This window comes from Artemia sp. Qi Xiang Cuo, chromosome 2 (genome assembly GCF_049724085.1).
Source record: "Artemia sp. Qi Xiang Cuo chromosome 2, ASM4972408v1, whole genome shotgun sequence".
In the NCBI taxonomy this organism is placed as follows: Eukaryota; Metazoa; Arthropoda; class Branchiopoda; order Anostraca; family Artemiidae; genus Artemia; species Artemia sp. Qi Xiang Cuo.
In genome coordinates this window covers 42,385,879-42,411,735 of record NC_142795.1, presented here as the reverse complement: position 1 = coordinate 42,411,735, position 25,857 = coordinate 42,385,879, and the positions used below count along the sequence as shown (strand labels likewise).

The window sequence follows — 25,857 nt, the reverse complement described above, 5'->3', positions numbered from 1 at the left end:
CTAGGTCGCTACGAGTGGGGTAGCAAAGACTCGTAAAATGGTAAAAAAACGAACAGAAATTATTCTGTGTGTGAAAGGGACTGTCTCCTCCTCAACGCCTTGCTTTTTACGCTAAAGTTTTTCATTGTTTTAAAAAATAAAGTTGTAAGACAGAGTCAAACTTTAGCGTAAAGAGCGAGGCGTTGAGGGGACATCCCCTTTCATATCGGAATAATTTCTGTTTGTTTTAAGTTTTAATGTCGCTCCTTACTTTCAGTGAAAAAAACTGTCTTTTCATTTAATTCTTGAAAGATCCATCCTCACGCCACTATGAACCCACGCCGACAAGACTTTATTACTGAGGATAGGGGCGGAGAGCTTGTGATAGTGTAGACCCACCGGAACAGCTCCAGCCTTTTGGCCATTGTCTATTCCACTAACCAAAGGCTAAATTGTCAGTTGCACCATTTTCTTTCTGGTTTTCACCATTTTTATGTGTTACGTTAAACCAAATTTTCACTAGGTTTGAACTTAAAAAAAAAAATGGGAACAGGATGAATAGGAAATACCTATAGCCTTTTAGAAATTGCCCTCCAACACAAAAATAAAAGGTTACATGACCAGGGGAATTTTGAGTACTCCAGAATGCCTGAGTTTTTAATGTCAAGTTTATAAATTCATAGTTCTAAATGTGTTTCTAAATTCCCTGCTTTAAGGCTGTTAACATATGACAAGCTAAATTTTCCAAATATATTTCTAAGAGTTTCTCTAAAATTAAACCGTTTGATCTCAATCTACTTATAAGTGCAAAATTAGTATCATTGCGCTTATTCTACTTCGTATACTCAATCTACCCGGAAATGTAAGACGTTTCCCATCAAGCCTCCGGGCCCGCAGATGGGGGCAGTGGGTTGTATTGTATTGATTCATGAATTTTACATCCCCTTTACGTCATGCCTCGTATTTCTAAAGACGATTGGGATTTCGATTTGCTTTGATAACTAATGAAGAAATATCACTTGACCTCTCTTTAATTAGATTCTAGAACCGATCTGATAAAGATTAGCTCTAGATTCTTAATGTAGATGCTGTGGCGATTTTGGTTTGTCAGAAGTGGAACATTACATATTAACTGATATAATTAGTTGAATTGGAACTAAGGAAATAGTACGCAGACTGGTTGGTGTGCTCCTGGCTCGGGTCCCCGAAATAACAGTGTCTGTTTTTTTGTATTGCCATATAATTCTCAACAAAATGTGTAATAGCAAATATATGTAAAATATGTAATATTTAATACGAAATTCCTGTGCGTGAGCCAGCAAACAAAACAGTTGAGACGAAATTGCTAATATTTTTAGAATAATTTCCGTTTGTTGTTTAATTTACATAGAGTTATTGCGGGTTAATTATAGAAAAAATTGTAAAGCTTGTTTTTCTGGTTTTTTTTTCTACTTATGAAATGAAATATAGAATCGCAATAAATTTCTGGGCAAAAATTGAATACCCATTCAAGATATTCGATCAGCCGTAGTTTTTGTGCAAGAGTTATTTTCGTAATATTTTTTACAATAAAATCTTGTGTGGATAGTGAGGGGAACTTAATTAAAAGGATTGAAAATCTGCATATTTTGTGGTCTTGTCTTTGCTGAAGCTATCTTCACCCATATCTTGTAGCCACTCTTCGATATACGCGTATAATCCATGGTTTTATAGAAAGAATAACCTACTTTCGGGTTCTATTTTGTTGTACCTATTGCAACAAAAATAATTATACAAATGGAAATATAGAAAAAAAGGTGTACTATTTTAAAACACGACAGTGGGCAAAAAAAAAAAATTCAAACTATAGATAATAAAAGAATTCCGAATATATCGGTGCCACGCCCGGAAGCCTTTATTTACAAAAAAAAACAACAATAAACAAACTAAAGTGTATTATACCAAACACGATCAAGAAATGAAGTTAGGTTAATCATAATGAAATATACCAAAACGTGATGAAAATATAATACTTTAGTTTCTATTATAATATAATTTGGGCTATATATTTGCATATTAGAGGGTGGGGTTAAAGTAACCTACCCCTCCCCCCCACGAACGTCCATAAGGTCAGCCTGCCTCGCTGAATGACGCTGTCTTAAATGTTCATATTTTTGTTTTGAGATTTCTATTATTTTCTATTATCCAGTTTTCTGAGAACCTACATTCAACAAACTTCTCGACTGTGTTTGGTATAATACATAAGGACCCAAAGTATATTAAACGAAACTTATAAAGAAAAGGAGAAAAAACGGTAAACAAAATCACATCTTAAAAACGTGCAGTAAGATAATATTCACCATACATTAGCAAAAAACCAACAGGAGTATGACAAATTTACTGTTGGGCGATATTCAATATCGCTATTGATATATCGATATATCGGACCAAATATCGAATATCGAAACGTAAATATCAATATCGAAAACGATATGGGGAATTTTTTTTGTCTCGAAAATGCTTCGAAAATGGCCGTTTTCAATCCATCCAATCCATTGGCTCATGTATACTGATGCATAGCCTGCTCTCAAACTCAAACTATGTTTAGTGAGGGTGGACTCTCAAATGTGGCTGAGAACCTCCTAAAGGCTTTGCTGGATAAAATGCCTTCTAGGTTGTAAGTCTTGATCTTATCACACCTTGATCCAAGTTTCAATAAAACATATCTCTCCTGAGTCATCAAATCCCCATTTTCCTCAGTTTTATAGATTATGAGCAAGTGTTCGGTTCAGCCGGTAGTAAAGCTTTAGCGAAGTTCCTATCCTTGTATTATATGCCAGCTAAATATATTTAAGTGATAGTGCTATGTGCGAGAATAACATTGCTGCGGTTAAGGTAGGAAATCAGGTTAGAAGCTGGTTTCGCATTAAATCAAGAGTTTAGCAGAGTTAGGTTCTATCCCATTTATATGGATATTTGGATGGACTTGTCCCAAGGAGCACAGCAAAGGTAATGGGAGAACACGGAATCATTGGGGGAAATAAAAACTCTTCTAGCCTTAGATCATGCTGATGATTTGAGCCTTCTAGATGGAAATATTGGCAAAATGAGTGAATTTTCGTTGTGCAAGAATAAGTTTGAAAATTAATGGTAAGTAAACTAGGTTGGTAAGATTGGGAATAAGTGAAGGTGAATTGGTGTTGCTGGGTGATGAGAAGGATCAAGTGGACTGCTTCACTTGCCTATGTTATATCATTAGTAAAGAAGTTGGGTGCAGTGGAAAAGTTAAGAGTAGAATAGCCAAGCCCCAGGGTGTTTCTTCAATTTTACAATAGAGTAAAAACTCAAATTGTATTTTGATTTTCCTGCTGCTATCGACGATCAATTGTTTGTACGTTATTAGTTTTAACTGATTGTAACAAAAAGACGATATATTGTAAAAAAATAAATAAAAAACAATCTCGAGAGCCCAATAAGATTGTTGAAAATGGATTATAAACCAAAGATGAAGTTTGAAAACTGTGACAAAGTGGGTTGTAAATCTAAGTTTGTTGCGAAGCATGTGGCATACTACATGTTGAATTGCTGAAGCCAATTTAAGATTCTAGTTTTCTTTTCTCAGGGCGGTAGTCCTCGCCAGTTTGGAGGGGAGCTTATTTGTGCAGGTGTACATTTAAGAACACATAATAGAATGATTTTTGAGCCAATAATCAAATAGTTTTCTTGTTTTGTCAAGTTTGCTATTCATCGAATTTCGACTGTCCTCTCCCAAAACTTAGTATTTGCATTTTTCAAGTTTTCAATACTGACTAACTTTTTTTTTCTGCTCTGTACATCTTTACTTTTTTCCCTGTTAATTCAGCTGCGTATAATTGAGTATTATAGATCTATTTTTGACTAATATGTAATCTGTTCTATCAATTTAAATAGATTTTGTTCATTTAGCTTTTTTTGTCATATTTTTCAGCCGTCAAAGCAGGATGCACCAGAACACGAAGAAGAAGGTGAAGAAATTTCAAATCATTACGAAGATGGAAATTTTGATTTTGAGTTCAAATCTGAACAGGTAAATCTAATTTTTTATCAGGCACGTGTTATTTAGCTTAAATCTAATATGGGAGAGAGGCTAATTCTACGATACAGACGAAACAGGAGAAAATGTTGAAAATTATTGGATTTAGGCTGAGGGCTAAACAACTTGCCGGATTTTGATACCTTTTTCTTTGTTTCCTTGTTGTTTTTATGGAGTGGGGTGCGTATAGAGGAGGACTTTGGGATCAAACGGATGCCAAGAATCGTGACATTTTCTCAGTAATCTTATTTTTTGGGACGTAACCTAACTTCTAAAATACTGTCAGCTTTAATACGGGTTATTGCCTGGTTGAAAAAAAAATGAACAGGGATCTTTTTTTTAACAAAAATCAGAAAATTTCTGTTTCCATCCAGGTCCCATTTTTGGTTACAAAAATGGCAAGCGGATGTTGTAAAAGAAAATAGAAGTGGGCATCGTGACTTTAACTCCACAGTGTTGCTTCTTGTATTTTCATTTAAATGCAATTGTGCTATTGATAACTAGCAAAACAAATATTGATAAGGAAGTCTCGTAACGATAATGTTTACCGGACGTAAGAGGTGATTTCGACCCTAGCGTTTTTTTTTGGCAATATACTTCGAAGTTTAAACTTTTGTATATGCATAACTAGGGATGTACCGTACCATAGGTGGGAGGGTTGCATTAACTTTACTATTCCGCTATATTGAGGAAAAGGGACGTGTATACAAAATTTCTTATTTTGGATTGCATAGAACTACCATCTCGAAAATGAGAAGTTAAAATTGATTTGTTATAAACGAAACGTCGAAATACGCGAGATAACTTTTATTCAGGTAAAGGTAGTGTATGCCGGATTTTTGTCAAAACGTTTGCTGTAACTTAGCAAAGGATCATAACACAAAATCACTAAATTAGAGAGCAGAATCTCCAATAAAGTAGTATGTCAAGCCACACAGCTGTGTAGACGCGGTGGGAGATGAAGAATTTGGATGGGGGGGGAGGGAGGCATATCCTTTTTGTATGTTTTTGCCTAACATGCTCCCATATGTATGCAAACGAAAAATACGCAAAAGTAAACTCTACCAAAGTTGGTGACATCAGCCCTCTGGAGTCGCCACTGTATTCAAGGTAGTTATGCATAGTAGAAAATAGATATCTAGAGCACATACTGCATCTGTAGCATTAGATATTTGATTGGAAACATAGGATGCAACTGCATACTACACATGCGCCTCATGAAAACAGACCCATTACTAAGGGGAAAACACCATACATGACATTTTGCACACACTAAAGTTAAAAAAAAAACTGATTTTATACCATTTAAGGGGAATGGTATGTCAAAATTATCTATGGATAGAGGAAAATTGGGCCTGTTAAATTTACAGGATTTTTGCTTACTCGAGTCCTATACATCCGTGTGAGGAGATTTTGGGGACAATACTTCGGATATTTCACGTGTCAGTGATCAATAGGCTTTTCTGCCCTTTGCAATTCAGGACAGTTGGGTGAAATGCTGTTGATCTGTCTTTCGCGGCTCTTCAGTTGTTAGTTCATGCAAGACCTTGGGCAGGTGATCATGACTCATTCTCCTAACTTGGCCAAACCAGGGCATTTGCTGTGTTTCGATTGACTTAAAGATTTTGTCCCAAAAGCTGATCTATGGACGTCATGGAGGCACGTACACAGGAATTTGTTTCGGGGGGGGGCAAATCCTTCAAACCCATTATTCTGTGAGAAAAATCAGAAAATTATGGGAAAATGGAAAAAAATCGTGAGATTTCGGGGGGGGGGGTTGGAGCCTTCCCCCCCCCCCCTGCGTACGTCCCTGACGTCATCATTTACGAAATGGTGAGTGCATCTGATCTTGGTTGTTTGATGGATATATCTCATTTCCAGCGTAAGGAATTTTAAATTCTCGCCTGTAAGGAAGTAATGAACATAAGGCGTGTATCACGGCTAAAAACCATATCTTACATGTTAAACCTTCTGAGGATAATTGCCAAAAACCATTTGCTAGACTGTTTTCCGAGGTAGGGTTTTGTAGGGCCATGTACGTCCAATCACCCTTTTAAACCCATGCTTCACTCTGCCCTGCTGATCCCTCCTTGAGAGCAAACGGTTTTGGCAAATGTCTCAGAAATATGAAATATCGTATACAACCTTTCGGTGTAATTGTCATGATACTGTCACGTTAAAAACCTAGAGGGGTGTATCCAGGGGGAGTTTACTGGGTTTTAACAGAGACGTACTAAAGTAGAGGACCCCCTGTGTTTTTTTTTTGGTTTGCTTATGTGTTGGACTAGCTGCATTGACTGAAGTATTCAAAAAGTATATTGTTTTAATCCTAAATATTGTAAGTACAGAATAGTATGGAGCTTATGTAGTATTAAAATTAGCTTCTAAAAATACATTGTCAGTTAAAAACGTAGCGAGGGCTCTATTTCTGGAGGGATCCAGCTTATCGAAAAGGTCTAGCCATTGTGGTAGAATAATTGGCATTTATGTGCTAATATTTACGTTTTACGGGAGAAAGAATTCAAAAACCCTGGCAGCGCTGTATTCAGGGATCGAAGCTATTTTGTCATTGTGGCAATAATCCTCATATCAAGGGTCAAATGTAAAATTACACAGGGTTTATTGACGCTAAATTCTGCAAAAAAAAACCCAACAAAACAACAGGTAGAATTAATTTACTTAACTTTTGAACGGGTCACATGATAACATTCACAAACTGAGGGGTTTGTAGTCACCCTTTGCGTCTCGATGGTTTTTTTTTTCATTTCCTCCATGATACTCCTACATATTTCCATATTATTTGCCTGGTTTTTGTGTTTTTTTTCTTTTGATTTTTGTCCCCTCTCAAAATAATGCCTTTTGTAGGTGCCTGACACGGTTATTACCTCAATTTTGGTAATTAACACGCTTGGTTGGTGTATTCCTAATCCCAAAATAATCTCATGTAAATCCGGAATTTCCTTCTTTTTTTGGTCGAAAAACGGTATAAATATTGCATATATTCTATGTAGCGGTTTTTCTCGAGCCTTAGACAGTTTACAAATAATTATGGCATTTTGATAATTAATTAAAGCAACGTTTCCAGATGTTTCATTGCTATTAAACCGTTAGACCATATCCCAGAAAAGTTTTAGTCGTTAAACAAAAAAGTGGTGGCCATATTGGCTTAGCCTTGAGGCGGTTATGGAAGTAGGTCGCTTCTAAGCTAGCTTGGTTCTTCGAAACGAAGCGTATCTTGAAAGTACTTGGGGAAGACTTTTTGTGGTTGGTTGAATGCTGTGGTAATTACCTGTTTCTACCAACTTGGGTAGCATCTGCAACGGTCATTGCCCGTAGAACCTTGAGGAAATCCTCTAGTGATCATTAGAAATGTATAATTGTTAGTCCAATGACAAGGAAAATGTCACTGTTCTTAGGCTTGTCTCGGCTATAAAGATGTCATGTGCTACATTCTTTAAGTATATATCTTATGATTGTGTCATTCTTCAATAGGAAACAGATAAATTTTAATGCCAATTTAACTTGGTCAATTCAAGGAAAGTGGCTCTTTAAATTACTGATTCGACTAGGTTGGTAAATGCATGGTTTCCAGTTTAGGTTGGGAAAAGAACAGGAATATCGCGACTATATATTTTTTATTTTACTATATTACCACAGATAAATTTGTGGTCAAGCAGAACATTTTATATATGGATCGCTGAAAGGAGGGCTATTGTAAATTTTATTGTACTTGTGCATTATACGGTACCCACGAAATAAGTCAAGTTTGGTTGATGGTAATGAAATAAAATAAAATAGGATGGATATATAATAGTTTAGAAACAAATTTGGGCTATATATTTGCAAATTAGGGGGTGGGGGTCGGGGGTAAAGCATAGCATACTAAATACGTAACCTAACCTAGGTACCTCTCCCCCAAACCCCAAAAAACAACAGTTTAAATATTGTAAAAGCAATTTTAAACCACGCTTTTGGATCAATTTATCTCTTGCAAATACCCGTTTGACGGGTTTCCCTTAGTAGTTCCTTGTACATTCTATAGCGGTGGGTACCATATAATGCACAAGTACCTTTTATTCCAATGTAGAAATTTTCTTGAATGTCTGTTACTCTCATTGATTTTCATAAGGAGTTTTAAAGATGGGCACTTGTAGGCTATATTATATGCCACTCACTCAACTTTACTTACGCTCTGTAAAACTTGAGAACAAACCCGTTTCTTCCTTAGTTCTTTCAGCTTAGCCTGAAACAAGACAAGACAAATGACAGAAAATATGGGAAACATATAATTTGGGCTATATATTTGCACATTGGGGGGGGGGGTAAAGTATTTGGACAGTTTGAAGTTAGAAAACAATTCTTACTTCATAATATGCAGAATAATTGTATCTAACAGATTTTGCATGCAGACCCGCCATATTTTACCCCATTCCCTAATGTGCAAATATATAGCACAAATTTGTTTCTAAGTTATTATATTTCCATCATAATTTTGTGATATTTCATTAGGATTGAGCGTCAAAGAAACAGTTTCTAATTAAATGAAGCACTTGAGTGAGTGACGTATAATACACAAGTACCTAAAATGTTACCCAATTTTTGACCTACTACAATTAAAACCCATTGCTTGTTACAAGACATTTTTAATTTCAATTAGTGTTGAGAATTTCTTTTCCATAGCAGATGGCTGAACAAAAGATTCTAGATTTCCCGTTTTGTTCTGTTCATACAGTCAGGCAGGATGATTAGAATTTATGCGGTTAAAACCCCTGGCGGCACTCTAAGCGCAGACGGATGGGAAAACAAAAATATATCCAAGAAGCGATGTCCTCTTTAGATTCTTAATGCTTCTGCCTAAAGGGGAATCTGTACTTGCTAGAGATAGTATAGCTAGAAGGGTAGTGGTTGGAATGCCGACAGAGCGTGAATTTTTGTAGTTGGCCTTTGTTTAATTGCCCTTGGAAGGAAATGGGTAGAGGGGATAGATATTTTTATGGAAGAATTATTTCCTATGCCTTGCTTTAGGGCATGTGTTATTTGTTGCTAAGTGTCTATGGTAGTAACAGCTTGGGTTAGGAGGGTTATTAATAGGGTATTGTTGATTTCAAATTGAAATCTGCTATGGAATTTTTTAAATTATTAAATTTATTGATAGCTTTGACTTTCTTTAAGATAAGGAGGTTCACCCAATAAAGGGAAAGAAAAGCTACGATCGTAAAACTTGCTAGTCACTATATATATTGACCACAAACTTTCTTGTTAATTATATTTATTATTTTTTCTAGCAAAATTTGTTTTCCCCTGAATAATCCCCCCTCCCCAAATATCTTTTCTTGAACTATGGGCTGATCGAAACATCTGTCGGGAAAGGGTTTTTCATCCTTTAATACATACTTGTGTTTATGGTTCAGATTTTATGATTTCCGAGCATTTATTTCTTCTATCAAAATTTTCCGGCTAGTATCCTGGACTATTGCTGGGGGAGGGGGTTCTCAGTCCTACTAATTATCTGTTCATATGCTGTAGGGTGCTTAGTTTATATTTTTAAAATTACACACAAACAATTGAATTTTTCTGAAATTTGATATAAAAGTAATTTTGTTTAATAACTTATCCATTTTCTAGAACTCAGTTGGAAATGGGGATGAACCGGGTTCGAGTAATCCAATGAACTCATCAGGTAAGATCCTTCACTTTAACTTGTTTTCTTTAAATTGTCACTTCAAAATGTCAAAGTTAAAAGTTTTATCACTATTCTAAGTTTTAATTTCAATTCTTAGTTGATTTTTTTTTTCTATTTTCTCCTATAAGACATATTAAGTTAGTTCATTTTTTTGTAATAATTTGTGTGATTTTTTGTGTCTGCGAAACTTTGGCTTACTGTGCTTGCTGCTGTTTGGGTCTTGCTTCATTAGCCTTGATATGACGTTGTATTTTCCCTGTTGCTTTTTTATCTGAGTAAACTAATAACCAGCTTGTATGCAGTAATCCCGCTATTTTTATTAGCCATTTAGTGAAAGTACAAGTTAAAATATGTTCCGATACTCGCCTGCTAATTAGATTGCCTTTGTTTAAGCAATTTAATTTGGTATCACTGTTTCTTTAGTTGTTTTTTTTTTCTTATTGTTCCAAGGTTGGGAATTTTGTTGAAGTGAATTTTGGGAATTTTGTGGGATTTTTGTTGGAAATTTGGATCTATCGTCAATACCATCTTATTTCGTTCAGGGCATTGACATACATTGAAATGTGTTTTTATGGGGTATAGGATATAGGAAGGGGGATGTTAGGAGTGAGTTTGAAAAAACTTAAAAACCATCATAATAGGGTTATTTCGTAAAATTTCTGAATTTAAATTGGGGGGAGCACAATATCCCGAAGGCCCTCTCTGCCGTCCTCGGTATAAGAAGTTCGAAGATTACTTAGACTCATTGTCGAACCCTTTTTTCCAGAATGTATCTTCTGCCTCTCAAAATATCTGTGAAATAATTTTGGAGGATGAAGCCCTCAAAACCCAACTATTACCATTCTTGGGGGGGGGCTAGTCTCTTGAAAGTGTGCATTGGTCTGAGCAAAAACAAAATTTGTCTTAGATCTTATAGAAGTTATTTTTCACAGAACCTGTTTTCCACTTCCGAATTTAGACCTCTGATTCGTTCTATCGTGAGAAAGAGGTTTAACTTCTCGCTTCTAATGAAAATGTCTTCAAAATTTCTTATTCTTTCAAATAGTTTTATTTGCACAAATTTTACGGGCTTTAGGGGGGGGTAAAAACTCTTCCTTCATTGGTGTCGCTGCTATAAACAGTTGTATCTCTGTAAAGTTGACACTTTATTTTAACCTCCGAATCTTGCGTGGAACTTTCAACCTGAGCATGGGTAGTCAGGCATTAATCATAATTGAAGTTGGTTTCCACTATTTATAATCGTCTCCAAAAATCCCGCAAAGATAGGCTACTCATTTCTGAGTTCAGTAACTTTAGAGATGCTCGTATATGTTACACACCATATGGAATGGAATATGACTATAGGATTTTGTCGTGTTGTCCTAGATTTTTTGTTAATCATTATTGTTCCGTGGATAACGGCTCAAGCTGAAAAACTGTCGTCACACGTTACATCGCCGTTTTCCCATCTATCGCACATGTTCAAAGGAATTTTGGAATTTAAAATACACAAGCACACGTTAACCCTATAAATTCAAATGGTTGGACCAAGACCGTAACCGGGGGAAGGGGTAGGGGGTTTGAATCGCCCCCCGAAATGTTTGTCTGAGTCACGGAAAACATAACAAAAATAAATGTAAACAAATTTGTGATGTTTTTTTTTTGTAACCCCCCCCCCCCCCCCGCCCCGAAAAATTATTTTGCCCTCCCCCCCACCCGAAGAAAATCCTGGATACGGCTCTGGGTTGGACGGTAATCTAGGACAATTTTTCTTGCCTATATTTCGATAATCGATCTGTCAAATATCAGTATAGGAATTGATCAATTCTATCTAGAGACAAAAAAAAACTCTGGTTGTAGTTTATTATTTATTTATATGCAGTAACAACAGTAAATTCATGTACATTTTCGTCACGGCTTTGTGGGATTTCCCAGAATTGTAGTCTGGCGATTAACTTTCCTGGTTCAAAATTAAAAAAAGTAATTCTGGAATGAATCTCAACTACAAGAAAATTAAAAAATTATTATTGAAAACCTTCCAAAAACCTAGAAACCATTAGCCTATTATAAATTTGAAGAAACATTTCGAGTGAAAGGAGGCTCAAAACAAGAGTGTAGCTTCTTCTTTTGTCGTTCTATTTGTTGTTCGCTATCTGAACAAAAGGCATTTGATGAAAATTGCTTTATTTGATATATCTGTGGTTATAATTCTCCATTACCGAACGCGCATTGTAATTGAATAGGTAATTTGTTTGACCAATCATAATTAATTGTCAGTTGCCAATTAGGATTAGCCCTGATTAGTTTTTTAGTAAGCATTCGTAACCTTGCTTTGGTTCCTACCAAGCTGCAGTCAACATATTTCCTCTCATCCTTTTTGTTAGGGGTAAATATGTAGGAAAGTGTGATTTTCGTTGGAGATATACATTTTATTTTTAAAATAATGCCATAGCTTCGGCAATATAAACTGTGTATGCTTTGCACCTATCACAAGTTAGAGGTGGGGTATTGTCTCTCCCAAATGAGCCCTATGTTGTCCATGCGTCAATGCTTAACGAGAATCCACTTTGAACTATTCCCATCGTACTTTCATACCTTCAGTACATCATACCATGCATCGTACCCTGTTACCTTCAGTGTCGTATGTTCAATAAATGCTAAGCTGACTGATGAAATGTTAAGCTGACTGATGATCTAGAAGTATCTCCCAGAGAAAAAAAAAACGGCTTTCAAGATTTAAAGGAAGAGCGACATTAAGACTCAAAACCAACAAAAACTATAGCTTCTTGGACTTCCTCGCCTTTTATTGTCACTTGTTGGTGAAATAATGGAGAGAAGGAAGAATATTTTTTATTATTAAAAAATAAAGATACAAAAAAGGTAACATACTTTGCAAGACCCAGAGAGGGGGGGGGTCATTTCTTAAACGAAATTGCAATACCCCCGCCCCTAAATGACTCCCTCTAGTGGCTCTTAGTCTCCCAAAGATTGCACAAACTTTATAATGTCCCATATAGCTTTCTTATAATTTTCTTATTTGTATAATCTACGGGTACTTGCATGATATACCCCGACCACTCAAGTTGTTCATCCATTGACGCACTGGAAATCGGTATCTTTCGCTAGGTTCTTTCAGCTTAGCGTGAGAAAAGATAGAGAGAAGTGACAGAATAGATGGGAAATACATAGTTTGGGCTATATATTTGCACATTAGAGGGGGGGGAAGTAAAGTATTTGGACAGTGTGAGGTCAGAAAACAATCTTACTTTATAATATCAGAATAGTTGTATCTAACATATTTTGCATGCAGACCCGCTGTACTTTACCCCCACCCTCCTAAATTATTATATTTCCATCATACTTAGGTATATTTATTAGGATTAACCTAACTTCACTTCTTGAGTGGTCGGGGTTTATCATACAAGTACCAACCTACGTTCTTTGCTGCTTGGATAATCCACTTCTCTGAAACAAATCCCGGCCTAAATACCCCAAAACCCCCAACCCTACCTGGAGTTATCACGAAATTGGTGTGCCTCATTAAGAAATAATAACGCTTGGCATTCAGAACCTCAAGTATCTAGAAATAAAAAATAGGGCCTCACGTTTTCAAAAATATTTTTAAAAACAAATGAATGAATAATTATATTAAAGGATTAGGGTTGCAACAAGTTCATTCAGGAAATAAAGTTTATTCAAGCTCATTCAATAAATGTACATTAAATATGTGTATAAAAGTCTTCAAATACGTCAACTGGTCTAGCCAATAAACTGACTGTTGATAGTTTCTGATATTTGTAGGATTATGCAAAGCAGTGTTTTACTGAAAGAAAAAACAAGAATAATGTTTGAGAAGCCAAAAAATTATGAAGTGGCATGCAGAAAGCATCAGACTATTTTATAGGGCTCTCAATAGTATTTCCTCAGCTATGATATCGACAAACTTTTAGTATGCAACCTATGTCCTCCTAAGAACTCAAGTCCGTAAAAAAGCAATTACAAACCAGTGGTGTCAATTTAAGGAAATTAGGGGGGGATATTGTATTTTTCAAAATCTAGGAGGGAATTTGACGCCACTATTACAGACTGATTTATAAAACAACTTATTCGTCTCACTAGCTTTGATAACAGTGGATAGCAATAAAATATTTAATCTAGAAATACACTCAAATATCACTCCTGCTCGGAATCCGTAACTCATAAATCATAATATAAACTCATAGTCCAATTTTTTCTATCTATATTACAGACAATTTCAAGCTTTAATTCGAATTTTTGGAGTTAGTCTGTAGTCATAATACTGCAAAGACAATCTCACTTCTGGTTTGTCTACAAAATAATCATGCAATTTCCATTTTGAAACTGAAAAGAGACCCATTCATTGGAGAAAATGTTTGCAGAAATGGTCGGAATTCTATTGATAAAAATCATATGAAAACACACTTAAATGTTTGATTTGTGTACTTAAAAAAACTCCTAAGATGTTTTGTATTTCTTCTGTACAAAAATTCTATACTGCTTGTGGTATACCTAAACACACAAACCCCAAAAATAGAGGAAAAAAGAAGCAATCAGTTTATTTACGTAAATTTTAGTGATTTACTCGTATGTTGCTTAGGCTGAAAAGCGACAATTTTGTCATTTGGAGTTTCAATTTCGCTCTTTATAATCATTTCTGGTTTTTCATTTTTTTTTTCAAGCTTCATTGTTTTTTTTTAGTTTTTAGTTGTTCTGAGTTAAAAAAAAACACAAAACAAAATAAAGCTGACAATGTGTTTGGCCTAACTTAAACAATGCTACCAAAAAGGTTAAGGTAAGTTTTGCTAAAATATGGGGTTATATACAAGTTTTGTTTCTGACCTCATTCAAATTTTCCTTCAAGTGTATGCCGGTCTCCACTATAGATAAGAATTATGTAGGGTCTATACAATTTCTGGGGTCTCTGACCATCTTCTTAAGAAGTAGCGAAGTAAAAAAAAAGTTAGAATATGCCTTACTTTTATCAGATGGATACGTTAAACTATTTATTTGCAATATATATTCGACTGTGGTAGTCGTTTAGCGATTTGCTACTATTATAGCTCTTAAAATACGATCATTCTGTGCTCCAATACTTCTGTGCTCCTATGCTGCAGCCTGTAACAAAAGTTAAACCGTCATGAATGATAATCAAACTTCATTTACTGTGAACAAAGTTCGGAAGAATCAAACAGTTCGTGGTAACGAACTGTAAGTAAGGAGCGACCCGGCTCAATAGTAATCAAAACTCTAAAAAACGGAATTTTGATACCAATAAATACATCACAAGAATTCGATTTTTATGCTGATTTCAAATATATAAGTTTCATCAAGTTTATTCTTATCCATCAAAAGTAACGTGCCTGAGAAAATTTTTCTTATTTTTGAAAAAAGGAGGAAACAACCCCTAAAAGTCATAGAACTTTGAAAATCACAGCATCAGATTCAGCGTATCAGAGAACCGTACTACAGAGGTTTCAAGCTCCTATGTGCAAAAATGTGGAATTTTGTATTGTTTGCCAGAAGAAAGATAACGGATGCGTGTTTTTTTTTTGTTTTTTTTTCCAAGGGTGATCGTATCGATCCAGTAGTCCTAGAATATCACGAGAGGGTTCGTACGAACGGAAATTAAATGTTCTACTGCCCTTTTCATGTGACCAAAAAAAATTGGAGGAGGGGACAGCCCCTTTCATATACGGAATAATTTCTGTTCGTTTTAAGTTTTAATGTCGCTCCTTACTTTCAATAAAAAAAAGCTTGTTTTTAGTTAATAGAAAGATAAGTCAGCGAAATTTTATTACAAATCTTGGATAAACAAATGAAAATTTTTATTGCAAATTAGTTTCTCTAGCATTTTCTAGTATTTTAAAATTTAAATAAATTGCTTGTGTAAGGACTTAGGTATAAGTGGACGACATTGTCAATTTCATATATTTTAGAGTACCAGAGTGGGATAAATAAGATACTATGATGTTAAAACAGTCTAAATTTTATGTTCAACCGAAAGATGCCCTCCCACTCTCCAAGACTTAAATTTTAAAACTGTAAACAGGAGTGCCTGGAGATTGGCGTGTCGTCCTCAACTTCATTGAAAGTCAGTAATATTTTCGCCCAAGGCGAAAGATTTCGTAAAATCATCGCTAAATTTAGTATAAAAAAATGCTGAAATTGGGTGAAATTACTTTTGGGATCGGTAAAATTTACGATTCAATGCAGCAGCTGACTTTATTTCAGGTCAATGTCTCGGTACGAGTTAAGTGTTCTTTATGTCCCTTTCCCCACCCTCGTCACTAAGTTACAGAACTTTTATCGTTACTTAGTAAAACATGGACCGATTTATGACTAAAGAAAAACATTTATTTGCATTTCAATATTTTTTGTAAAAGTGTAAAATTTATTACAAATAATTATAATTCTTGTCTATGATGACGAAATGGAGACAGACCCGAATTAATTCGAAAGTAGTGCTAAACTCATCAAGGGTGAATTTTGCTATCTGGCAAGGACATCTGTTTTCAAAACACATGATTTATATTTTAAGTAAGTAAGTAAGGAACAAAAAACTGCTCCCCGGCATCGTGGTAGTTCAGTAAGCTGTTGCCAGAAAATGAAAAGCCCGTGTTCCAATGTATTATTTGATTTACTATGATGTTGAACAAGCCTTTAAACTGCCTTCCTGTTAGGGAGTAAAGAGTTGTGAATAGAGTGGGACGGAGGAGGAGTGCGTAGAGGTGTGTTGGCCTCAGGTGGCTTGGTGCTGCGATGAGTTGTCAGTGGTAAATAAGCTAAATGGAATTATCGAAAGGATGATTTAAGTGTGAATGCATTTTGCTAATGATTCTAAAGATGCTTGCTTTGATCATATTTAAAAGTTGCCAAACAGAGACATTTTACAGAGTTGAAACGTTGCATCGATTCGATGGTTCCTGGCCAAGGAGAAAATTTTTACAAAATTCGGAGTATGCAAGGAAAAGACATGTTTGTTCATCAAAACTATGTCTTTCGGACTAAATCCAGATATGAGGCGGTTGGTAAACTGTATTTGGAATGTATTCAGCCTCTTTGCAATGCAAGAGCAAATGTTAGCGTAAATGGCAAGTTTACCCGTAGCCGGGGCCATAATGGACATCCCCCAGATCCACTCTATATAGAAATGCGGACGCCAAGAGCCAAGCTATGTCCACGTCCATCCATTTAAAATGACAAGACCTCTTATTCGATGTTGGTTTACTGAAAGGTAAGCGCAAATAGCTAATAAGATTACACAGAACTGAAGCTTAGTTATGAACACAGAACCGTGCAAACTGCGTTGGCAAAGAAAACAAAATGATAAAAGCAAAAATCCGTATAACTGTTCCCCGCCAAATTAAGTTATCTTCCTTTATTTAGCACGGGATAGAGTTGTGTTTTCTGTATGGCTTGGTGAGACGAACATAATGGCTGGGCTGATCCCCCTTTTTTTTACGTTTTGAAGCAAAAAGGTTTGCACAGTTTCAATATGGCAACAAATCATATTTTGTCTTTGCTTGGGTGCACCAGTTAACGTTGGAGTTTTCAAAATTAATTTTTCCCTCCTAATACTCCTTTGGCATTTAAGGCTGGGGGGGGGAAGGGTATAAGCTGAGTTCATTTGCAAGATTTTTTATATCCTTTATTGAAACCAAGACTGGAAAATAAACAATGCACCACGGTGTAAGTCTAGGAGTAGTTCAGTACATAAGGAAACATGTTAAGAAAACAATTCTTAGTTCATAATATGCAGAATCGCACAAAGTACAAGCCATTATTAATCATGACATTATGTAACTGTTTAGTCCTTGTTTATGCGTTAGCCAATGAGAAGAATTGCCTAACGATAGGAAATAATTAGATAGGCTACCTCAGCCGTTCGTCTCGCCTTAAAATATTGAGAAACAGCGGTATCCCCTTTGTAACTACCCCCCAATTGTTGACAAATATCTTATTTAAAAGTGTTGTGCAATTAAATGTCTAGTTTAGGTGAAGCAGGACAATCAAAAATGCAAGAATTCAATCATATTTTCAAGGTTAAGTTTTCGTCACAAAACGAGTATAAGTTCAAGTTAGTAAAACCAATGGCTATGCTTTAACTACTATTTCCTTGATATCAAAATCCGTTTTTTTATAAGTGGGATCTTATACTTTTAAATAAAAACATCAAGGGATATGGTTAATAATGGCTATCGGAATGGTAAACATTTCAGGCTGATGATCACTATCCGTTCTCAGCATCAAAAGAAAAAAGAGGAAGAATAACTTGCCTTTTGTTCAGTACATAATTCTTTAGATTGTACTAGATTTCCTTTTAAAAATAAAATAAAATTGTAGAAGCATATATAGCGGGTAAAACTTAATTAAGGCATGGAATGAAGTATTAAAAAGCCTGCATATTTTGGTTTTACACCTGAAAACGACGTTTATTAACACAAGACAAACTAAACTATCCAAGAAAACAACACAGATTTAATATGAGAAATAAAAGGAGAAGAAAACTTGACAATGTCACATCTGACAAATTTTTATTGCTCTTTGTCAAAAGTGCGGGACACTTATAATGATAAAACAGTGTACGCTCAAATAGAGTTCAAATTGGGATCCTTGTATAGGAATGAGCAACGATGCGTAGCTCGGACAAAATGAATTTTGTGTTGGAGATGAATTTCTGACATAATGAAATAAATATCTTTACTTAAAAGTTGCACACGTAATCAAGGATAATACAATTAAAGTTAACTAGATTACGAGCATGTTAAGGAATTTTAAACGTAAGTTAATTTGGAAAAAAAAAATTTAGTTTGTTTCCCTGGAATTTAATACACACCGCTTAGTGTGGTTTTCAGTATAAAATATTTCCTAATATTTATCACAGACAGTTAAGTTTTAAAAGCTGCTTTTTTATTGCATTTTCAGAATTTTTTCCTTAATTTTTCTGATAAATAAGGGACGAATGGTAGGAGTGTCTTATTTTTTTTATATTCTGTTTCCCCCTCTTCCACCATTCTTGGGCTACCTAATTTGTTTTCTTCTTTCAATAGTTGAACCAATTTAAGTCACTATTATATATCTTAAAGTCTTTACCTTGACATAATACTTACTTAACACAGCCGTTCCTAGGACTGATGGTGCCCGGGGAAAAAATTATTACAGTGCCCCCTCCTGATTCAAATATAAGCTAAAAACTCCGAATCATAGTGAAAAATTTGTTCAAAGTGGACAACCCCCCATCCGTGGCGCCCCAGGCGGCTGAACTGGTCTCCCCCTTTTGAATGGCTCTGGCCTGACATGATACAAATAAAGATATTTACCTGAAAGATGCCTTAACATTGATTTTTTAAAATAAAAAACAGTTACATAAAATGTAACGCGGGAAGTTTCATTCAATAAAATGGTGTATTAAGGTACATGTACATTTAAGGATGTCTATAGGTGGGATTTAGTATGGATTTAGCCCAGCAAAAAACCTAAAATTACGTAGATTTTCAATTCATATGAACAATATTCACCCTCCCCATTCTCAAGAAATTGTCAAGTAAAACTAAAATCAAAAACGTGTTACACAAGACTACCGGTGATTAAATCCTTAAGCAAAAAAACCCTTTAATATTAAAAAATACTAGAACTATAAAAATTAAGAACGAACTTAAATTAATTTAGAGAACATTTTCAAAAAAGAAGTTTTCAAAGAAAAGCAGAGCTACATTAACGAAAAGAAATGGTCATATAATAATTCAAACTTAATACGAACGGAAATTAATATTTATGTACAAAACAGAAAATAAGAGAAAAGTAAGTCCAGGGTGTCATTTGTGCTTTACTGAAAAAAATTATATATTTACTAAATTTTTTTCTCTTTTAAAATTTCCTCTTATAGAGTTGTAATAATTGAAAAATCAGAAATTGATGACACATCCAGGAGTTAATATAATATAATGTTAAACAGTCTTCTTTCTTGATTATTATGGTGTGTTCTTTTTGGTCGATGTTTTGGCAAATAAAAATCACACTTCTCAAAATATACATCGTTTTCGATCAGATGCAAATGAGACTCGAGTCATTTGTTTAGATGGAGGGGGGAGTGTAGCACCACTGTCATTTTTAAGCCTTAATTAGCCATGTGATCTCAAGTTTTTGTTGTGTTTTTATGTTATGATAAAAAATACATTGCTCGAAGTGCAAATAATTTCAGTAAAGCGGAAATGACGATCTGGCTTTTAGAAGATTTAGAGGGCGGCAGTCCTAAACCTTTTTGTATTTTTGTTCGTTTTAGGTTCGACTCGAATATTTTTTTTCAAAAAAAAAACAACAAAAAAAACCCCACATTCGTGGTTAACGAACTGCAAGTAACGAGTGACTCTGCCCAATACGGACAAAAATACCACGAAGGCTTAGAACAATTTGTTCTTAAAGGCTAATGGTTGTGGATTAAAGTAAAAAAAATGAGGAAACTAAGGAATCAAGGATGAGAGTAGATTAAATGGAGAGCTTATAGATCATTGACGCTAGTCTAGATTAAATAAACCCCGGGGGAGGGGGGCTGCTGGTTCTTGTCCGATAACATTCATCATAACCGGATGCAATTTTCCTATAAGAAATACAAAGATGATGCCATAACTTTGGTTACCTTATGCTTGTTAATGTGTCCATCGATTGTGCTTTGGAAAAGACGAATGTTAATTTAAACTGATTTCATATGTAAAGTTGGTAAGCCTTTTCTGGTAGTGTTAGTGACATTTGAAGCTTCGATGTTTTAAGCTGGATATGCTTTGGAAAACAAAACGAGCATAAGAATGAGAGAGAGATTTGATTCGAATTGTGATCACTGCTCTCTCTCTCTCTCTTACAGGCGAAGCAGTGGGCACTTCACGAAATAAGAAAAGAGCTGGAATAAATTCGAAATACTCGGAATCACAAATTCGTAGTGCCATTGATGCTGTTTTATCTGGAATGCAAATTGTAAAAGCTGCTAAGTTATTCCATATGAGTGAAGCAAGTCTGCATTATCACTGTGCTAAGATTGGTATAAGGAAAGTTGACCAAAATCTGAATCGGAAAACTAGAGGCGTGGATTGGAAAAGACTTGGCCTAGTGCGGGCAAAAATCGTCGATTAAAGAAATTGCTGTTGATTATATAATATTTTTGCGGATCAGTACAGCTATCCTTCTACGATGTAAGTGTTAGATGATGAGAACTTGTCTTTTATACGAACTGTATGTTTGGCTGCCTTAACGTATTTATAATTGATGCTAATAAATATTTAACTGGAAGTGTTTATACCTAATTCGACTGCTAGTTTTGGCGATGGCACCTTTTTTTTCAGCAGATCTATGATGATTCAAAGTATCTATCTAGTAAAATAAAAATTATCTAAAGTTTATTATTGTCTTTTAATAGTTCGAAAACTGAAATCAGTATAAAGCTTTGTTTTTTTTGATTAGTTCTATTTAATAGTAGCATGTCCATTAAAAATTTCTACAGAATTGATAATAAAATAATATTTGCTTCTGTTGGATATTTTGATTTTTTGTTGGGACAAATGGAAACCCTTAGTCTGCATATAGAAATAATGAAATTCCCCATCGGGTTCTCGATTGCAGGGCCGATAATAATTGTCGCCAATCTGGTGGAACCACGATTCCCACGCCCTTTTTCTTCCAAGAAGTATACTTTGAACAACATAAAACTGATACATGCTTCTGTGAAACCGGGGTTTCTGAGACTGATGCCCTTTGTCCCCCCTGCTCTTGGTGACCCTGCACGATTTCGTACTATTTCATTTGTAAGCCAACTCCGGATATTTGATATGAAATATGACACTTCTATTTACATGTACACCAATTGTTGAAGATAATAAAGCTCCAAGAGAAGTGTGGCTACTTCATTCTAGTCCATTGAATAAAATATGTTTCTTCTTTCCCAAATAGATTATTTCGAATTCATTGTTTTAGACTAGAGGCTTTGTTATCAGCGCACAAAATTTCTCTTATATCATATCCATTTTCGAAGGATACCTGTTTGGTCTTTAGACCTTTATGATAAGAATTTTCCCGGCTGTTTGCTGAGTCAAGTCAAATATTTGTCCTAAGAGATCTTTTTAGTTTCATCTATCCAGTCAAAATTTTTAGATTATGATGCTTCGATCTCTTAATTACTTGAAGAAGAAAAACAAACTATTAATATAGGTCGCTGTTTTTTTTGTTTGTTTTTTCAGGTGGTTGAGGCTCTTAGTACGAGTCACATGGTGTGGGCATTTAAAATTCTGTGGAAATTCCCACGAATGATTCTTACATTTTAGTCGATTAATAACCTCCTGACACGATCTCTAAAAAGTTTTTTTCTGTTTTAAGTTGGAGGTTTTCTAAGATAGTCAAATAGGCAACTTTTTAATTTAATGAAACAGAGTTACAGAAACAACTATCTTTTAGAACAAAAATTATTTCGATTGTTAAGAACCCCTTTGCTATAAGAAAGAATAGTTACATTCAAGTCAGTAATGTACACACCTATTTATAGGGGAATCCAGCCGAAATACGATGTGTCCTTTCCTTTTTGACTAGTTCGAACATATTTTCTTGAACCCGTGGCTTAAATACTTCTTGTACATTACTCTTATTGAGACCTTCATAAGGATATGCTGCAACTCCGAGCTAATCATAAATTACATTTCATGGTCCAAAATTACTCATGATTTGTTCATTACGGTTTAACTTTAACCTGGACTGGAGCATGGAATTATATTATGCAAGGGAGTTATATTCGTAACTGAAAGCTAAGAGATCAACCCTGTCGAAATCATATATATATATATATATATATATATATATATATATATATATATATATATATATATATATATATATATATATGCAAATATTAGAAAAGGAATTACAGAAACAAAAAGAAAACTTTACTTTATTATATTCAAAATAGGATAGTGAAATTATATAACAAATTTACCAGTATTTTGTAATGTTTCATTAGTGTTTTTATTATTTGTTTATTTTTTGAAGCAGTGTAGTTAGAACTTAAAAGCTTTTTTTTTATTTAGATTCAGTCTTTTCCTTTTACTTAGGCCTTGACTCTAGTTCGGAGAGCGAAAATGTTAATTGTTAAATGCCTTTTCTTAAAAATTTTGTGGAACAAAATCACTAGAAGAACACGGTTTTATTTCAACATTTTATTTGTAGATTGAACTGGATTATTTCCACAAAGACCAAGACTGTTTTATATTATTGAACAAAAATACAAGAAATAATCACGCACAGACTATTCTGTCTCTGATTCCAAGGGTAACCGCTATTCAATTTCTTTGGGGATGGGGAAAGCTGTTTGAAAATGATGCAAATGCATTATAATATATATTGTTTCAAAATTTAATAGTTGATCGTGTTAAACCACCCTGCAAATTATCTTTTTCACAGTGATAAATATCATTCATCGTTGTTTGGATTTTCATTTAATGGAACTCTAACACTGTCTCTCAATTGCCGTCTTTTGATGTTATGCATGCTTGCTACTTGATTTATTGCTCGATGTCGATTTGAGCTTTACCTCCTTTTTATGTTCAGCATGTTCGTTGTAGTTACCACAAAGCATGTTTTTTGTCTACCGTCGAGTTGTTACTGCATGACGATGTAGTTGCATGGTGTCCTAGTCTTGACTCAACAGTCGGCTATTCTTGCGACTCCAATGCAACCATCTTGCAGGTTTTGGTCTCTTCCCAATTGAAGGAATGTATACTGATGCAGCAGAAGTTGAAATCGAAAATGCTAAAATTTTTCAGCTGATGCAGTCGCCTGACTTCCGGCGAATGCCCAAACACCTTCAAGACGCCGTTTTTGCTGTTGTCCGTGGAATGAGTTTTAATGAGGCTAGTCGAATATATAAGACGTCCTCTGTACGCCTCGTTGCCAAACGTTTTGGAGTTGAGTCTTCCACAAAACGTCACTCCTTTTTTCAAGGAAAACAATATACTAATGAATCTATTGAACTAGCTCTTGAGGCAGTCAAGACAGGTCAACAGAGTTTGTGTAGTGCATCAAGGACATTTAACATACCATTTGCGACTTTGCAAGTTGTTGCCAAAAAACGTGGTATTAAAAGCCAATTTAGAAAAGAAGTAAAATATTCAGTTAAAACACATGTAAAGTCGGAAATAAAATCAGAAGAAGTAACAGACTACGCAGCGGTTCTCTGGAACTAGTACCTCTTACTCAGTTGCATAGATTTACTCGGTGCAGTTTCAACTATTTTTAGTAGTAATTGCTCTAGTCAAACTTAATTTGCATATAGCATTTATGAACTGAATATTAATTATTTCACTATACTTTCATATGGGAATATCTTTCTTCGATTTTTCTTAAGAAATGACATGTCTATGTCCAATTTTCTTTGGTTAATTTTTTTGAGCGAACCAATTTGGTTTCTAAGGTCCTGTGAAACATCTGGCCATATCATAGATGTACCTTATTTAATATTTTCGCGGAAGTATAGGAACAATAGTCTTTTTTTTAAAATCCTTTTGCAAGGTTTCTAGTTCCCTTAGGGATTTTTTTGATTTCAGATTTAGTTGTTTTTTTTTTTTTTTTATAAGATACAAAAATTTATTAAGGAGAAAGTGAATAATTTTAGAGAATTCCTCATGAAATCAAGTCTACTGTAAAACAAAAAGCAAACTAATTGATACAATCAATTTTTTTAAAGACTGAATTTCGAAAAGCGCTTAGAACAATAGAGATATAGACATCCTTTGGAAACGGTAATTATAAAAGAATTATAACGAACTTATAATTCAAAACACTGACATTTTTCTTTGTCAAGCTAAGATTTATAGTCCTTCCCCCATCGGTTGTGCTGAACGATTTCCTCGCAACTTATTAGGTTATCAAGATACTTAAGTTTTTGTTTTATTTCCAAGATATGAGATTTCTCTTCTCTAACTCCAAGAAATAGATTGGAAGTGGAGCTTTAAATACGAAATATTTTGGACATCTCGAAGAGCTAAAAAACCTACTTGTTAAAAAAAACTGGTGGCTAAAACGGTTAAAAATCCCGAAATGTATCTGAATTTTTTTTTCTGTAAAAATTTGTGTAACATACTGTCTTTTAAACTTCTGTAGCTGAAATATCAGAATGTGGTTGTTCTTCTCCTGGGTGTCCTCTTGTTGCAGAGCAACGGCTCCGTATCCGTGCCCCCAAGGGTGAATGTAAGACAGGATGAATTGTTTACTAGTTAATTCAGAAGCTTTGATTTTGGATTTTGAAAAAAATAAAAACAGAAAAATATGGGTATAAGTAAAATTTTATTTAGGCGGGCAAAGAAGCATTTGTCGTTTGGAGGTGGGTATTTTTGTTTTCAGAGGGGGAGGGCAGGACTGCAACGAATTTTGGGGTGGTCTCGGAACTTAATAGATTCTTGACTAGTTGCAATTGAAGAATTTGACTATAAAAATTAAGAAGCATAGCTGTACCTGGGATTTCTTTTAGGGGGCTAAGAAACTTTTTTTTAGGGGTAGAGCAGATAAGGGTTTTTATTAACAGCAACAAAACAACAGAAAAACATCATTTATTCTTAGGAGGTTAGATGACCCTTTCGATGTTAGTCTTTTCGACATGGTCTGTTTAGAGATTCATTTAAATTTTATTGTTGTAGGTAAAATCAAACATTTACATTGAAACTAAATTGTTTCAGAGTAAAGACTTGTGTGCCATATTCAACGAAAAACTCATGTGCCAAATTGTATTAGTACTTGCTTACCCTAGATACTCAATCGTTTGCCAAAATATTTGTTTTCCTATTACATCTGTACATTTTAGTTACCTAGTCAAATTTGATATGTTAGTTGTCTTATTGTTTTATATTTCTATGCTGATAAATAAAATAGTAATTAGTAAAACTTTCTTCTCATTGGATAATTTATGTTTAGTATATACTGAATATTAAAAAAACTTTAGTGCTTTTAGATTCCTTTAGAGTAATTTAAACCCTTGTTGCAAATTGGGCCAAATATTGCAAATTTTTGTACATATACCGTGGTTACCTATAAGAAACATGGGCGGATTATGTTTTCTTTTTGTGAACAGAGTAACAGAAAAAAAAAGTTAGAAACGTCCCATCCAGATCCATTGCCG

At 34.7% G+C, this 25,857-nt stretch overlaps 1 protein-coding gene across 6 annotated transcripts in view; it reads left to right on the top strand.

The window, feature by feature from the left end:
• The window catches only part of LOC148955250 (uncharacterized), a 115,121-nt gene that overhangs the window by 7,581 nt on the left and 81,683 nt on the right, over window positions 1-25,857 (top strand). For 2 of the 6 annotated variants that reach the window (XM_089101164.1, XM_089101161.1), the window contains exons 3-4: window positions 3,926-4,024; window positions 9,656-9,710. In XM_089101164.1, coding sequence (XP_088957290.1) covers window positions 3,926-4,024; window positions 9,656-9,710 — 154 coding nt within the window. Of the gene's footprint in view, window positions 1-3,925; window positions 4,025-9,655; window positions 9,711-16,606; window positions 16,948-20,571; window positions 20,994-23,432; window positions 25,617-25,857 lie in introns of those variants that run through there. The other 4 variants (XR_016142937.1, XM_089101168.1, XM_089101154.1 and 1 more) reach the window with 4 other exon arrangements.